The 14,633-nt window shown below is 39.7% G+C and overlaps 1 protein-coding gene across 6 annotated transcripts in view; it reads left to right on the top strand.

The window, feature by feature from the left end:
- ALS2 (alsin Rho guanine nucleotide exchange factor ALS2) overlaps positions 1-11,241 on the top strand; it is a 75,911-nt gene extending 64,670 nt beyond the window's left edge. For 5 of the 6 annotated variants that reach the window (XM_013062311.2, XM_013062309.2, XM_013062310.2 and 2 more), the window contains 9 exons: positions 760-877; positions 1,718-1,875; positions 3,760-3,882; positions 5,174-5,350; positions 6,198-6,243; positions 6,468-6,529; positions 7,301-7,450; positions 7,640-7,736; positions 9,909-11,241. In XM_013062311.2, coding sequence (XP_012917765.1) covers positions 760-877; positions 1,718-1,875; positions 3,760-3,882; positions 5,174-5,350; positions 6,198-6,243; positions 6,468-6,529; positions 7,301-7,450; positions 7,640-7,736; positions 9,909-9,947 — 970 coding nt within the window. In that variant the 3' untranslated portion in view covers positions 9,948-11,241. Of the gene's footprint in view, positions 1-759; positions 878-1,717; positions 1,876-3,759; positions 3,883-5,173; positions 5,351-6,197; positions 6,244-6,467; positions 6,530-7,300; positions 7,451-7,639; positions 7,737-9,908 lie in introns of those variants that run through there. The other variant, XR_006606348.1, reaches the window with a different exon arrangement.
- Positions 11,242-14,633: the final 3,392 nt, after the last annotated feature.

Below are 14,633 nucleotides of genomic sequence, written 5' to 3'. Positions count from 1 at the left end.
TGGCTGTAATCTAATAATGGGATACCATTACCAAAAATGTCTCTTGATTACTGAGTATGTGTTTTACCGTGGCCTCTTCATCCAAAGCTTCCCTTTACCCATTTTGTGCTTACCTCACCGCCCTTACACCGTCCTCATCTCCTTGTTTGAGCTCAGTTCCCTTCTTCCTCTGCCCTTTCATGTGTTTTTGGTTTTGTTTTGTTTTTTTAAGATTTTATTTATTTATTTGACAGACAGAGATCACAAGTAGGCAAACAGGCAGGCAGAGAGAAAGAGGGGGAAGCAGGCTCCCTGCTGAGCAGAGAGCCCGATGCAGGGCTCCATCCCTGGACCCTGGACCTGAGCTGAAGGCAGAGGCTTTAACCCATTGAGCCACCCAGGTGCCCCGCCTTTTCATATGTTTTTGCTTTTCCTCACTACTTTCTCTCTCTTATTACATTTTTCTCTTGTTACTAACAAGTCTATCACCAGTTTTCTGTTCAGGCTAACATTATAGTACCTCCTGACACCATCATTGATACTGAAGCAAAATCCTCATTAATTAATTGTAGTTGGTATGAAGTAACATTAAATGACACAGGAATGGCTGTTAGAAAAATCTACTAGCAGGTCACTTACCAGTCATGAGCTCATTTGGGCCAAACACTGCTGGGTAGTCCATTTCCTCCTTATTTGATGACAGTGTTTCATGTGCACATTACAGTTGCCTTGTTTTTCTGATATGAAATACATAATGGGCTTTCTTTGGCTTTTTTACAGTCCAGAGACATTAAGTCGTTCACAGACTCAGACACTGGAGAGTTTGGAATTCATTCCTCAGCATGTTGGAGCCTTCTCTGTGGAGAAATATGATGACATCAAGAAATATTTAATAAAGGTAGAGTCAAAATTACAGTGGTCTTGTGAATGAATGACGCAGCTACTACGCTGTATCATTCCATTGCGCTCAAGCTTATTGGTACTCTGTTCCTATCTTTGCTTTCCAGGTATTCCCTTTGTTAATTGTCTGACTACTAAAAGCACATTTCCACGTGAATATTGTCCTATTGTGATGATAGAACTTTTTAAAGTTTTGTGATGGTGCTCAAGGGAGTTCTTGAGAACAAGGGTCAAAGTTTAAAATGGCTTTTTGTTAGTAACATGAGCAGACTAGAGGTTGAATAAATCATGTTGCCCTCACCCCGTGGTTATGCTCTTTGCGTCCTTCTCAAACCCCATACGATTAGCTACACTTTAAAGCATGACGTGCATTGATAAGGGGTTGCAGGAAGCCGTATCAAGAGAAATCAAGGGAACTAGAGAGTGACAATATTGGAGCATAATCAACTATCAAGTAGTTGTAATTATATCAACATATAATATATATTATATAAATATAATTAAGCTATAAACTTCACCAAAAAAAATAGGAGAGGTTACCTTTGAGCAATTTTTTTGGTGAAGTTTATAGCTTAATTATATTTATCAGTATATCCAGAGCTATTTTCCAAGATGCCAAAAGGATTCTTTGATTAAGATTAGAAACTCCTACTCCATATAATTTGGGTAGACTCAACACTTTCAAGAAAAGTTGAAGTATTTGAATTTTCCCGATCCAAAAGTTGACTCCTGCCGTTTTGAAAATTGTTTATCATTTATGAAATTGTTTTATTATTTGTTGGTTGATTGTTTCTGCTGTTAGTCCTTGACTGACTTCGGTGATCCTCTTCCTGTTCAGGCCTGTGACACGCCTCTGCACCCCCTGGGCAGGCTTGTGGAGACCCTGGTTGCAGTTTACAGAATGACATACGTGGGTGTGGGAGCCAATCGCCGGTTATTGCAGGAGGCTGTGAAGGAGATCAAGTCTTACCTTAAGCGAATTTTCCAGCTGGTGAAGTAAGAGATCCTTCTCGCTGAAGTCTGCAAGCTGCAGAACGCTGCTTTATACTAACGCTTAGGTGTCTTCGTCCTGAGTCTAGAGATTTATAGCTTTGTGAAGAATCATTACGGTTTCTCATCCTTGAAGAAATTATTCATCAAGACAATAGTTTTTGTGCCACAGATTCTTAAATAGATTAAACAACAAAAAACATGTTTTTTACTTTATGCAATAAACACAGGAAAGGAAACCACTAACAAAACAAAAAAGGCAACCTACTGAGTGGGAAAAGGTATTGGCAAATGATATATCTGATAATGATTTGGTTAATACCCAAAATATATAAAGAACTTACTCAACACTAAAAAACAAACAAACAAACAAAACCCCACTAATAATCTGATTTAAAATGGACGCAGGACCAGAATAGACAATTTCCCAAAGGAGAGATACGATCACCACGTACCTGAAAGAATGCCTAACATCACTAATCATCAGGGAACTGTGTGTGTTCTCGCAGGCTTCCATTCTAGCAGGACAGACTAAATAAAATACGTAGTGTGTCATGGGATGGTAAATGTGGCAAAAGATGGGGCTGGAGGTAAGAGGCTGCTATTTTAAATAGAAGGTCCAGGAGACCTGCCTAATGTACTGTCTGAGCAGAGACTTGAAAAGAGGTGAGAAAGCAAGCAAGTAGAATACCTTTGGAAAGAAAGTTTAGGTAGGAAATCTGGAACTTGTGAAATTTAAGATCTTTTACTGGGGTTAAGCCAACATGTAAATACTGTAATGAGGTCATTATACAAAAATTTATGAAATTTCCAGGAAAACTTCTATTATTAACTTCAGAATTGATAGATGCATTTGGAACTGTCTTCAGTTTTGAGGGGACAGTGTCATCCACTAAAAGACCGCTGGCTGGGAGTGTTTCAACTCTGACGTTACTTAGATGAGTATCATGAAGATAAGTTTTCTGACTTTTGGTTTAGTTTTTCCAACTATAAAATTAGGGGCAGAGACAGGGGTGAGATATAAGTCTACAAAAAATAGAAAAGATTACAATTTCCCTTTAAAGAGTCAAGGTGTATGTCTAAAAGAGGACCATGAACTTGTTTATAGTGGAGCCCACCATTGCATATAAGAGGTCAGAGATAAAATCTAGAGCAAATTGAAAACTTAGGGGAAAAAGTCCTCAGTAACCTATCTATCATCTTGATAATTTGGAAAAATATTTTTTAGCAACTTGAATTTTTGTTTTAAAGATTTTACTGAGAGAGAGCAAGAGAGCAGGGAGAGTGGCAGTGGAGGAGGGAGAGGGACAAGCCGACTCTGCGCTCAGAGCCGAGGGGGCTCCGTCTCGTGACCCTGAGATCATGATTGGACCCTAAACGGAGAGTCAGCCATTTAACCCACTGAGCCACCCAGACGCCGCAGCAGCTTGAATTAAAACAAAAAAAATTTTTTTTATATTTTACATTTATTAGATTTTCAGTTTTTCTTAGTGTTGAATATTTAAGTAGTTTCCAACTAATTGTTTGTGCTGTGAGAATAATGGTCTCTGCTTGAAGAGTCAATACAGATTGACCTCAGATGAAATTTGCCAGTAAGAAAAACACAGAGATAAGAATTTCTCACTCTTTAATAATCAGACAGAGAAAAAAAAAAAGCACATGATTTTTTAGTGGTATTATTATTCATTAGCTACACTCTTAATTTTATCCTGTAATTACGAAGAATCAGTTAAGAATCTTAGGGAACTAAAAAATTTAGTTGATTTAAAATTTGATTGCATAGATCCTTTAAATAGATGAAATAATAGAAATGCATAAAAATGCATTTTACTCTTTTTAACCATTCTCGAGGTGCAACATTTTATAATTGTATTTTCTGTTATTCCTTAGATTCTTGTTTCCTGAGCTTCCTGAAGAGGGCAGCACAATTCCCCTCTCTGCCCCTTTGCCAACGGAGAGGAAATCCTTTTGCACTGGCAAGTCAGACTCCAGATCCGAGTCGCCAGAGCCAGGGTAAATGGAGTTGGGTAGAGACAGTGAAGAGGGTGGGCAGTCCTAGCCAAAGAATCCCAAGGAGGGGTGCCTGGATGTCTCAGTCTTTAGGCATCTGCCTTTAGCTCAGGTCAAGCTCCCAGGGTCCTAGGATCCAGCCCCACATTGGGCTCCCTGCTCGGCAGGAAGCCTGCTTCTCCCCCTGTCCCCTCCCACCCCCAGCTTATGTTCCCTCTCTCCCTGTGTCTCTCTCTGTCAAATAAATCAAATATTTAAAAACCAGACATAGTGGGGCGCCTGGGTGGCTCAGTGGTTTGGGCTGCTGCCTTCGGCTCGGTTCATGGTCTCAGGGTCCTGGGATCGGGCCCCGCATCGGGCTCCCTGCTCCGCGGGAAGCCTGCTTCCCTCTCTCTCTCTCTCTCTCTCTCTCTCTCTGCCTGCCTCTCTTCCTACTTGTGATCTCTGTCTTTCAAATAAATAAATAAAAATAAATAAAAATAAAAATAAAAACCAACCATAGAAACAAATACAAAGAATCCCATTGAAAAGTTTTCTCTTGATCTCAGTTTCCTTATTTTTCAAATAATGTGTTTGGGCTAGATCCCTTTTAGGCTGTATTACATTGTATGAGCCAAACCCCACGGAAGCACAGTCCCAGATGACTGGGTGCAAAGACTGCTGAGCAAAGTGATGTCATGCTGATCTAGAATAACCACAGGGAATTCTTTTCAAAATGGAACCAACTAGATTTTCAGTTAGATTTTGAGTTAATGAAAAGTATTCACAGTTGGTCCAAGATAAAACTCTGGGCCCATATAGGTAAGGCCCTCCTGTTAGCTCCAAATATGAAAGTAGAATAAAGTTATAACTTTTTCTTTTTTTTTTTTATTTAAATTTTTAAATTTTTTTTTAATAAACATATGATGTATTTTTATCCCCAGGAGTACAGGTCTGTGAATCGCCAGATTTACACACTTCACAGCACTCACCGTAGCACATACCTTCCCCAATGTCCATATCTTTCTTTTCTTTTCTTTTTTAAAGAGAGAAAGTAGGGGGTCTGGGGGAAGAGAGAATCTTAAGCTGACTCGCTGCTGAGCACAGAACCTGACTTGAGGCTGAATTTCACCACCCTGACATCCTGACCTGAGCCAAAATCGAGTCGACCCTTAACTGACTAAGCCGCCCAGGTTGCCCCTCTTATAACTGTGTCTTTACTTGAAATGTCCCATCTTTACTTTCAGCTCTAGAAACTGAAGCTCGTTGATTCTGTATTCCATTTTAATATGAATGCTTCTCCAATATTTTGTAGTTATGTGGTAACAAGCTCTGGGTTATTGCTTCCCGTACTGCTGCCTCGGCTCTACCCACCACTGTTCATGCTCTATGCCCTGGATAACGATCGCGAGGAAGACATTTACTGGGAATGTGTTCTGCGGCTGAATAAGCAGCCAGATATTGCTCTTCTGGGCTTCCTTGGGGTACAGAGGTAAGTGCAGTAGTTAGGAGTAGAATCAAATGGTTTTAATTTAAAATGCAAACAGCATTGTCAAGAATCTGGTACTTTACTACCCAATGGAATATATGATTTGCAGTTTCTTCCCTTATTTGCTTATCTGTTATTCAGCAAAATAGTGATATTTAACCTTTACTTTTGAGAATTTTTGGAGTGGAGTGTAAAACTTTTTTATTCTTCTGAATTGTGTTGTATTTGAATGTGTGCGTGTGTATAAAATGTGTGTGTGTATATATAAATTTTACCCATCCTATTTGCAGTCCTTAAAACAGAATACATACGTTGACAGTTTCAGAAAAAATTCATTATATTTTGTCTTCGACAGTCTTCCTTTCCTTCTCTTTCTTTCCTCCCCCTCTCCAGTTTCTAATTAAAAGTTTTAGAAATGCTCTTTGTTGTGGAGCATTGTTTCTTGTTATTCCAAGGGAACACATTATGCTTTTTTCTTAGTGCTGTGATGAGGCTGGTCCCCCCGAACCCAGTAACTATGCATATGTGCAATCAAAAGTGACCAAGCCTTAACCAGAAAGTGAATTTTTTTCAGTAGGATAATTTGACAGTAAAAATACAATAAAACTGAGTGAAGGAAAGACTTTGGCCAACTTGGTAATATCCATAATGTATGGGGGTACATTGACAGATCCCTTAGAATGTGATAGGAACTCTTAAGTTATTTCTGGAATGTTTATTAAAACTGTATCTGTGGAACAGTTATTTTAAATGGGGACAGGGAAGGCAGTATAGCCATCAGCTTTTTTTAATGGGTATTAAACTATCATAAGTAACAACTTGTGCTAACAGTGTCTGGATTCCATTGTAGGAAATTCTGGCCTGCAACCTTGTCAATCCTTGGAGAAAGTAAAAAGGTATAGTAAATTATGGTAAATTTTAATTTCCTCAGTAATTATGTTTTTCTTCGATGTGGGATATTGAAAATAACAAAACATTTCCATTTTACTTTGATACAATGGTAGCTAAGCATGAGTTATTCACTGAAGAGCCACACCTTGCTACCAGTGTCATTTAATTTTTGTTGTTACTGTGGAAGATAGCTTTCTTTGCTGACCTTCATAAATTCTCTTTTTTGCAGGTTTTGCCAACTACAAAAGATGCTTGTTTTGCCTCAGCTGTAGAATGTCTACAGCAGATAAGGTAATTGCTGATTTGTTGAAAAATCACACAAGTCGAAGTAATAGTCTATTAAGATACTATTGAGATCTTATCTTTACCTAAGCTCTAAGTGCCCCCCCTTCACTCCTAGAAGGTGTCACACTTAGCCTGGAGATCAGAAAAGGCTCTCTTGATGGGGCGCCTGGGTGGCTCAGTGGGTTGGAGCCTCTGCCTTCGGCTCGGGTCATGATCCCAGCGTCCTGGGATCGAGCCCCACATCGGGCTCTCTGCTCGGCAGGGAGCCTGCTTCCTCCTCTCTCTCTGCCTGCCTCTCTGCTTACTTGTGGTCTCTGTCTGTCAAATAAATAAATAAAATCTTTAAAAAAAAAAAAAGAAAAGGCTCTCTTGAGACATTTGGCTTACCTTTTACTCTACAAGGCCATTGTGTTTTCAAAAGAGGTAGAGAGCCTACCCAGAAATGTATCTACGTAATCACATCTTTAGCCAGATGGAAATTAACCAAACTTTATTACTCAGAGAAGTGTTAGGAGAATAGTGTCCTACATGGTTAAGGGGGGTAATCTTACGATTTAGTGAATTCTTCCATGTGAACCATAGAGAGTTGGAGGCATCCTTTCTCAAGGAACCAAGGGATTAGTCATCCCTTCCAGCAACTCATTATGCCTGATGTGTGCAACTTAAGACACCCAAGCCCCAGGAGGGCTTATTGTCCAGAAATTAATATTTAATATTAAACACTTCTATTAAGAAAAATTACAGGACTTTTTTTTTTTTTTTTTTTTTTAACAACAGCACAACATTTACCCCGTCAGACAAACTTAAGGTGATCCAGCAAACTTTTGAAGAGATCTCTCAGAGTGTGCTGGCATCACTTCAGGAAGACTTCTTGTGGTCCATGGATGACTTGTTTCCTGTTTTCTTGTATGTGGTGCTACGGGCCAGGTGACCAACCTTTTCTGACTTGATTATTAGGGACTCATTATTTTAATAAGTGTTTTTCTGAATTGATGAGCCATTTCTCTTTACCCATTCCACTGTGGTGAGCTGTTCTTTATTTTCCCTTATGTATATTCAGAAGGAGGATGTACATATAAACAGAAATAATTCAATGTCTTTTTCTCATTGGGGCAGGATTAGGAATTTAGGCTCCGAAGTACACCTCATTGAGGATCTAATGGACCCTTATCTTCAGCATGGGGAACAGGGAATAATGTTCACCACCCTGAAGGTAAGTATAGGTAATATTTAATGTATATTTTTTAATCTTAAAGTCTGTCCTTAATTTACCATATTATAAATCTGTGATTAACCACTGTCATCTTTATACAGAGGTTTAATGCAAACATTAAATACCTTTAGAGCACATATTGTAAATTATTTTAAAATATAATAAAAGTAGAATCAGTTAGTTATTTTTCAAAATACTAAAGCAAATTACCCAATCCTCCCTATAAACTGAGAAAGCAAATCATTAGAAATGCTTATAACGAGAGACCATCTATGTAAATGTTAACTCTAGAAAAAAAGCAGAAAGGATTCGTAGTGTCCAAAAAAGTGTCCAGCACTAGAGCTATTTAACAGAAATGAGGTAACACAGGGAAGGCAGTATGTATATAGTGAATGTGAATTGCATCTTCTTTTTTCTCCATGAACTTACTGTAACCAGTGTCTTACGGATGAGCTTCTGTAGTCTGAGTACTCTCTAGGGATTGTTGCAAGTCATTGTATTTCCTCGCCTTGACTTCTCTTGGAATTTTAGAATAATTCTGCAGTATATTGGAACAACAACAAATAGAAAATGGCATAAACACTCCTGAAAGAAAGGGAGAATAAACCGACTCTGCCAATTAGTAAAATAGAAAATTACAATAATTAAGACAGTATGTTACTGTCACAAGAATGGACGTGACCCCTAACAGAAGGGACGGCCCTCACAAGAGCAGTGTTACAGTAAGAATTTCCCATGTGAAATTGGAAACATCAAACATAAAAATGGAAAAGAAGAATTATTTAATAAATGGTTAATGTATTGGGATGCTTATTAGATGTTTTGGAGGGAGGGTGGAATCAGGGTAACATCACCCCCATTGTTAGTGGCAGATGCTTTGGAGAATTTAAGTGTAGAGAAAAGAAGAGAGGAGAGACAGGCAAATTAAGATGAGAAAAAATCCTAGAATTTAATGGCAGATTTAGGGCTTGGGGTAGTTGTTTCAACTTTTCCCATGAAATATCACTAACATTTTCCATTAAATAGACTAGAAAAGGTAGAGAAACTAGGGAAAATATTGCCCACCTAGAACTTAAATTTTTAGTATTTATAAGAAGAGTTTCTCTCAACATATCTGCAAGGGAGAAACAACTGATACGTTTATATGTAGGAAAATGCTCAACCTTACTGAAAATTACAGTACTGCAGATTTAAGCAAGATGGCATTTTGTGCCTACTAAAATAGCAAGGATCTTTTAAAATTATAGCCAATTATAGCCAATGTTGGTATAGGGGTATAGTGAATTCAGGAATGTGCTCATATTGCTGGGCATATTGGGTTAAATAGCAGTCACTCTTTTAGAAAACTGTTGTTAATATTGATATCATCGATATCAAAAATGTTCTTGGGGTTGAGTAATCCAGCTCCTGGAGATTTATCCCGAGAAATTGAGGAATGGAAAACATACATGGTTTGACTGAGGTATTCTTTGTAGCGTGAGTAACTTCCAAACTTGGATACTTTCAGGATCACCTCGGAATGCTTCTTAAACATTCATTCCTGGGACATTTGGGTGGCTCCGCTGGTTGGGTGACTGCCTTCGGCTCAGGTCATGATCCTGGACCCAGGATCGAGTCCCGCATTGGGCACCTGCTCAGTGGGGAATCTGCTTCCCCCTCTGACCCTCCCCCATCTCATTCATTCTCTCTCTCTCTCTCTTTCTTTCCCTCAGTCAAATAAAATCTTAAAAAAAACCAAATTCATTCCTGGAAATTCTGACTCACTGATGCTTACTCTTGATTTGTAGTTTCCTAAACATACTAGATGATTCCAGTTACAGTTGTTTGTATACCTTATAATGTTCAGCATATTCTAAATGTCCACTCAGTAGTGGCTTAGCAATTAAGGTATTTCTATTTAGTGAAGAATATTAAACAGCTTGTAAAAAGCTTGTTTATTTTAGAAGTAGAAGAAAGTGTGCAAAATCTTCTCTCTACGAATTTACAAGTAGGCCGAAGAGACCGTGGACAGGTGAACTGGAAGTAAGCAGGGAAAAATAAAGCACCTAACTGATTTTGTTGGAGCATTTGGTATTAATCAGACTTTCCCTTTCTTTTGTCTCCTGTGCATTGCTGTGTTTATGTGGTTTCTTTACAAGTAAATTTTAAATGGTTTTGAACTTTTTTTTCCAGGCATGTTACTACCAGATCCAGCGTGAGAAGCTTAACTAGGATGCACGACAGCTTGCCAACTGGATTATCTGTAGGATGTTTTTGTACCATCTGGCGTCTTCCCGAAGTGGCGAAAACGAATGGTGTTGAAATTAGGGGACGTTGTGTTATTTTGGTGGCTATTTCTGAGCCTTACTAATGATGATAGTCCTGCTCCCAGAAAAAAAAAAAAAAAAAAGACTGTTTGACTCAAAGAGAGGGTTGGAACACAGATCAAATTCAATTAAACGAGTCCCTGGCCTATGTTAAATCCCCCAGATATCACACATTTGCTGTTCGGGAAACCAGGACACCCCTTCCTGCGGTAAAGAGAATGCCAGCTGTCAGAAGAGTTCCCAGTATAGCTTCTTACATTAAAGAAGTTAATAAATTGTTCTGAGTTCTGGGTTTGCCTGCGGTTACCCCAGACCCCTTTGCAAGGAGCAGATTGTACTTGAAACTGTAGTCGCCACACTATGCCTTCCTGAGTCCCTTGCAGTCACGAGTGCATCGTGCTTCTTGGCTGAGGGAGGGGAAAGAGGACCTTCTCGAACTGCAGTTTTAACTTTTTCTAAGCTTTTCCACCAGGGTATTCATGACGGGAGAGGTTCTATGCCGTGACGACCGCAGCCCGACCCCCACCATGGAACATCTAAACAGGAGTCTTCTGCCTCCCTACTAGAATATTCTTGGATTCCTTTCAGTGCTGCAGAGTGAACACACTGGAATTCACACACTGACCCCGAGCTGCTGGGGCCCCTCCCTCGTCCGGGTGCAAGTGCTGTATCTCGGGGCCCGTGAATGAGAGCCCGAGGAGCTTGTGCATGTGGGCTGTGTTTTGGAGCAGGACGAAATTCTGGGAAATTCCAAAGCAGGGGACTGCATCCATCCCTGGCCTGGCGTTCTGCTTCTTTCCTGTACCTCGCACTGAACTCACAGAAGGGAAGAAGGAAACAAGCTTTGGCTTTTCCCAGCTCAAAAGTATTGTAACACCTCAACATTTTAGTGTTTTGCCTTTCACATTTTTTTTTTTAAATGTCCTATTGTGAATGGTTGGTTTACACTGTACAAGTAACACTAGGAGCTGTTTTGAATAACACAGGTGCTCTTCCTCATCTCATCTCCTGCACACCGTGGGGAGCACGTGGAGTGTCCTCCAGATTTATGTTAACATCAGCAGGTGTTAATCAATTTTAAAAAAAAGGATCATGATTTCTGCTCTACTTTATAATCAAGACATGTTTATTAAAATACTGTTTCGGAATGTTGGCTGTAATGTAACAGCAATTTTCATAATAAAAAACATTCATCTCGATGAGGTTGTTTTATGACTATGTAAGAAACGACTCAGGGGCAGCTTAGAAATTTAAATCCAGACTTAGTGGTTTGTTTATTTTTGTTTTGTTTTGTTTTTTACTTATTTATTTTTTGCCTGAAGTGTAATCAGTGCCTCTTCGTATTGGCCTCAGAGGTCCCTCTGGCATTTTAGAGATCTGTCTTTAAAATAAACATAAATTCATAATTAGAGCCCCTTTGCTGGCAAATTGATTTTCTGATCCTAATACCCCAAGGACAGGGGTCTTAAATCTATTATTTCTTTGAATAAAAGGCATATTTTCATAGTCACTGTTTTTTTGTTTTGTTTTGTTTTGTTTCTCCTGAACAGATTCAGGGAAGGGAAAAGTGAGGGTTTAAAATTATCATTGGACCTACTACATTACATTAGTTAGCTGTTTCCCAGCTATGTCTTCTCAAGAAGGCTTTCCATGTCACCACTGCTGTCTACCAGAAGGTGGCTCCCCATTATAGGAAAGGAACCAACACTCGATTAGTTTATGTTAAACACCTTGCATTTCCATTTGAGATTCTTTTGATTTTAGAATAAACACAGATTCCACATCTTGGTTTTAAAGGCAAATTTACCCAATGTCTTGGATCCCTTGAGAGAGAGAGACAGACAGGGACAGTTCTAGAAAATGAACGAAGAAAGACTTGAGACCCACGGAGAAATTCTCAAATGATGGTAGACTGTTTCAGTCCTAAGAAAATCATATTTTAACTCCTCCTTTTTTTGGAGGTTTGGATGGAACTTTCCAGTTACTTTAGGCCCTTGATGCTGTTATTTATACCTTTCAGATAGCATAGCAAAACCATAAATTTTCAAGTTCTAAATCTAAATCTCCAGGCCACTGTCTTTAAATAGAAATACCTAGCTCTCATGCAACGGGTTACAGATCTTTCCTATGTGTGGTGAATGCTGAGAGTAGCTCTGAGGGGCAGGTATTAACCCCACTGATGTAGACACGGACGGTGACTGTGATTTGCTCACTGTTTGAGCTGGGACTCTGAGAGAGTATCTCTAATTCCAGGGCTCTTTCCCACCACTGTTGCCAGAGATGCCACTTCGAAGCTGGGTTATGTGTTAGAGCATAGAGTAGTGGCACCTGGGCAGCTCAGTCGTTTGGGCAGATGACTCTTGATTCCTGCTCAGGGTTGTGAGATCCAGCCCTACATCTCAGCAGGGAGTCTCCTGAGACACCCTGTCTCTCGCCCTCCACTCCTACCCCTGCTCACACACACTCATGAATGCCCTCTCTCTCAAATCCTTTTTTTTTTTTTTTTAAAGATTGTAAAGTAAAAAATGAGTTAAAAATAAAACCTTTTTTTTTTTTTTTAAAGATTTTATTTATTTGACAGACACAGCAAGAGAAGGAACACAGCAGGGGGAGTGGGAGAGGGAGAAGCAGGGAGCCCGATGCAGGGCTTGATCCCAGGACCCTGGGATCATAACCTGAGTAGAAGTCAGACACTTAATGATTGAGCCACCCAGGCACCCGGAAATGAGAACTTTTCATAACATTAGGTGTTTATGGTGAGATATGGTGTGCTCAGAATCGTCACCGATCTATCATAGTCCCAGCATCCATTTTCATCAACAGTGAAAAGCAAAGAAAACCCATCTGTTTAATTTCAAGTAAATGGACAGATAAACCTCTGACTGGCCATTTTGTCTTTATTCTGCTCTGCCCTGCTGTGAGCAGAACCTTTAGTTTTCTTGTAGGTTATCTACTTGCCAGTGTGCTTCCCACCGACTCGCGCTTCCTGTGTGTCGCTGCAATAGAAGATTTTCAAATGAGTAACTCTAATCTGAGAGAATCGGTATTGACAGTCACTTGGTAGGGAACCTTCCAGAAGGAACTTTTTTTTCCAGGCCTCATTATTATTGGCCCAAGGGTCTTCCATCATATTCTCATAACATGAGACAATAAGGTTAAGAGGTCTGCTTACTCTCTGGTGTCTCCGGTTTTTCCTTCATTAAAAATGCTATCATCTGTTGGGCGTGTGTTACCGAGGAGTGGTCAACAAAAACAATGTTTGTCGTGGTTAACCACATGGTGACATTTTGAGAGAAAATACCACAGCGACGACTGAAAATGATATAAATTATACTTCTCAGTGTGAGGAATACTTAAGATTTGTGGCAGGGGAAGCTTATGAGTATCTTAGTGGTTAGGTTGGGTTAGGCTTCTGTGGATTAAATCAAAGAGGATGTGCAGAGATTTTATCTAGAACAGTGAGGTGACTTTGGCAGCTAATAGCCCACTAGTATTTTCTACCAAAGCTTTTCTCTGGATTGGAGTAACATTGTGTGTTTGCAGTCTTGCAGGTAAGAGACTCTACCAAAGGATCCTCAGTTACCAGAAGAGATCTATAAATGTCTGTGCTGCTGTGACTTTTTAATAGCTACAGATAAAATTCTGGGTAATTTAATTTGAATGGTTTAGTTTCATTGTAACCCAAATCGTATGGAGAATTCTGTGATTTTGAAAGAGCAGGTTTTGCTTTGGGAAACTGTTTCTTATGGATGGAATAATGCGCTGTCGCGCAGCCTGAGTAAAACTGAGCATTTGTTCCAGCCCAGTCAATGGCATTTTTACCCAGAGGAAGCTGGGCCATGTTTGTACGGGCATTAAGTTTTCAAGTGCTTTATCAGGCTTTGTTTAATAGGAAGCATTGTTTTGAAAAATGAACTTAATAGGGGTAAGGGGAATGGCATTTAATAGTAATCACTGCATTTTCATAAGTTCATGGAAATACTGATTTTTAAAGTAATATTTAGGACAAATTCCTCATGAGTCCGTAACACTAATGCAGCTTCTCAGTGAGTAAGAACCAGTGACCCTTCACCTCTTACTTAATTAGTCCAGAATTGCATGTAGTTTTATGTCTACCTGCAGCCTCCATCGTGACTTCTCCTCTGACAGCAGAAATAGGTAAGTTCTAACTGACAAACTTGGTCCAAAAGTCGAGAAAAGGTAAGGAAGAGCGATTATAGTCCTTTGCCAGGCATTTGTCACGGCTAGTCCCAGAAACAAGAGGAAAACTTTTGATTTTGCTACTTGTTAAGTGTACCGAATTCCTCTTTGAATGTCCATTTCCACGTCTGAAAAATGAAAGTTTTTCCAAGTTTGATAGGGAAGGAGGTTGAAGTCAATATAAGCAGGCTGAGGTAGAGAGGAAGCGCACAGGCCTCTGGTATCCCCCGCTCCCACCTGAGGACGTCCCAGCTGCTTTTGAACTCCAAGGGCAAGTATCAGCCTCTGACTTCCATATTTCGGTCTCCCGTTTTTCCACCCCTTCTCAACGACCTGACATACAGCCCAGCCCCTGCTACACATGCTGAGGCTTCACAGTGAACTGGAGACC

The sequence above is a fragment of the Mustela putorius genome, unplaced genomic scaffold (genome assembly GCF_011764305.1).
Source record: "Mustela putorius furo isolate JIRA1106 unplaced genomic scaffold, ASM1176430v1.1 tig00000275_pilon_pilon_pilon, whole genome shotgun sequence".
Taxonomy (NCBI): Eukaryota; Metazoa; Chordata; class Mammalia; order Carnivora; family Mustelidae; genus Mustela; species Mustela putorius.
Note: the sequence above shows the minus strand (reverse complement) of the source record. Positions and strands in the feature narration are given on the sequence as shown.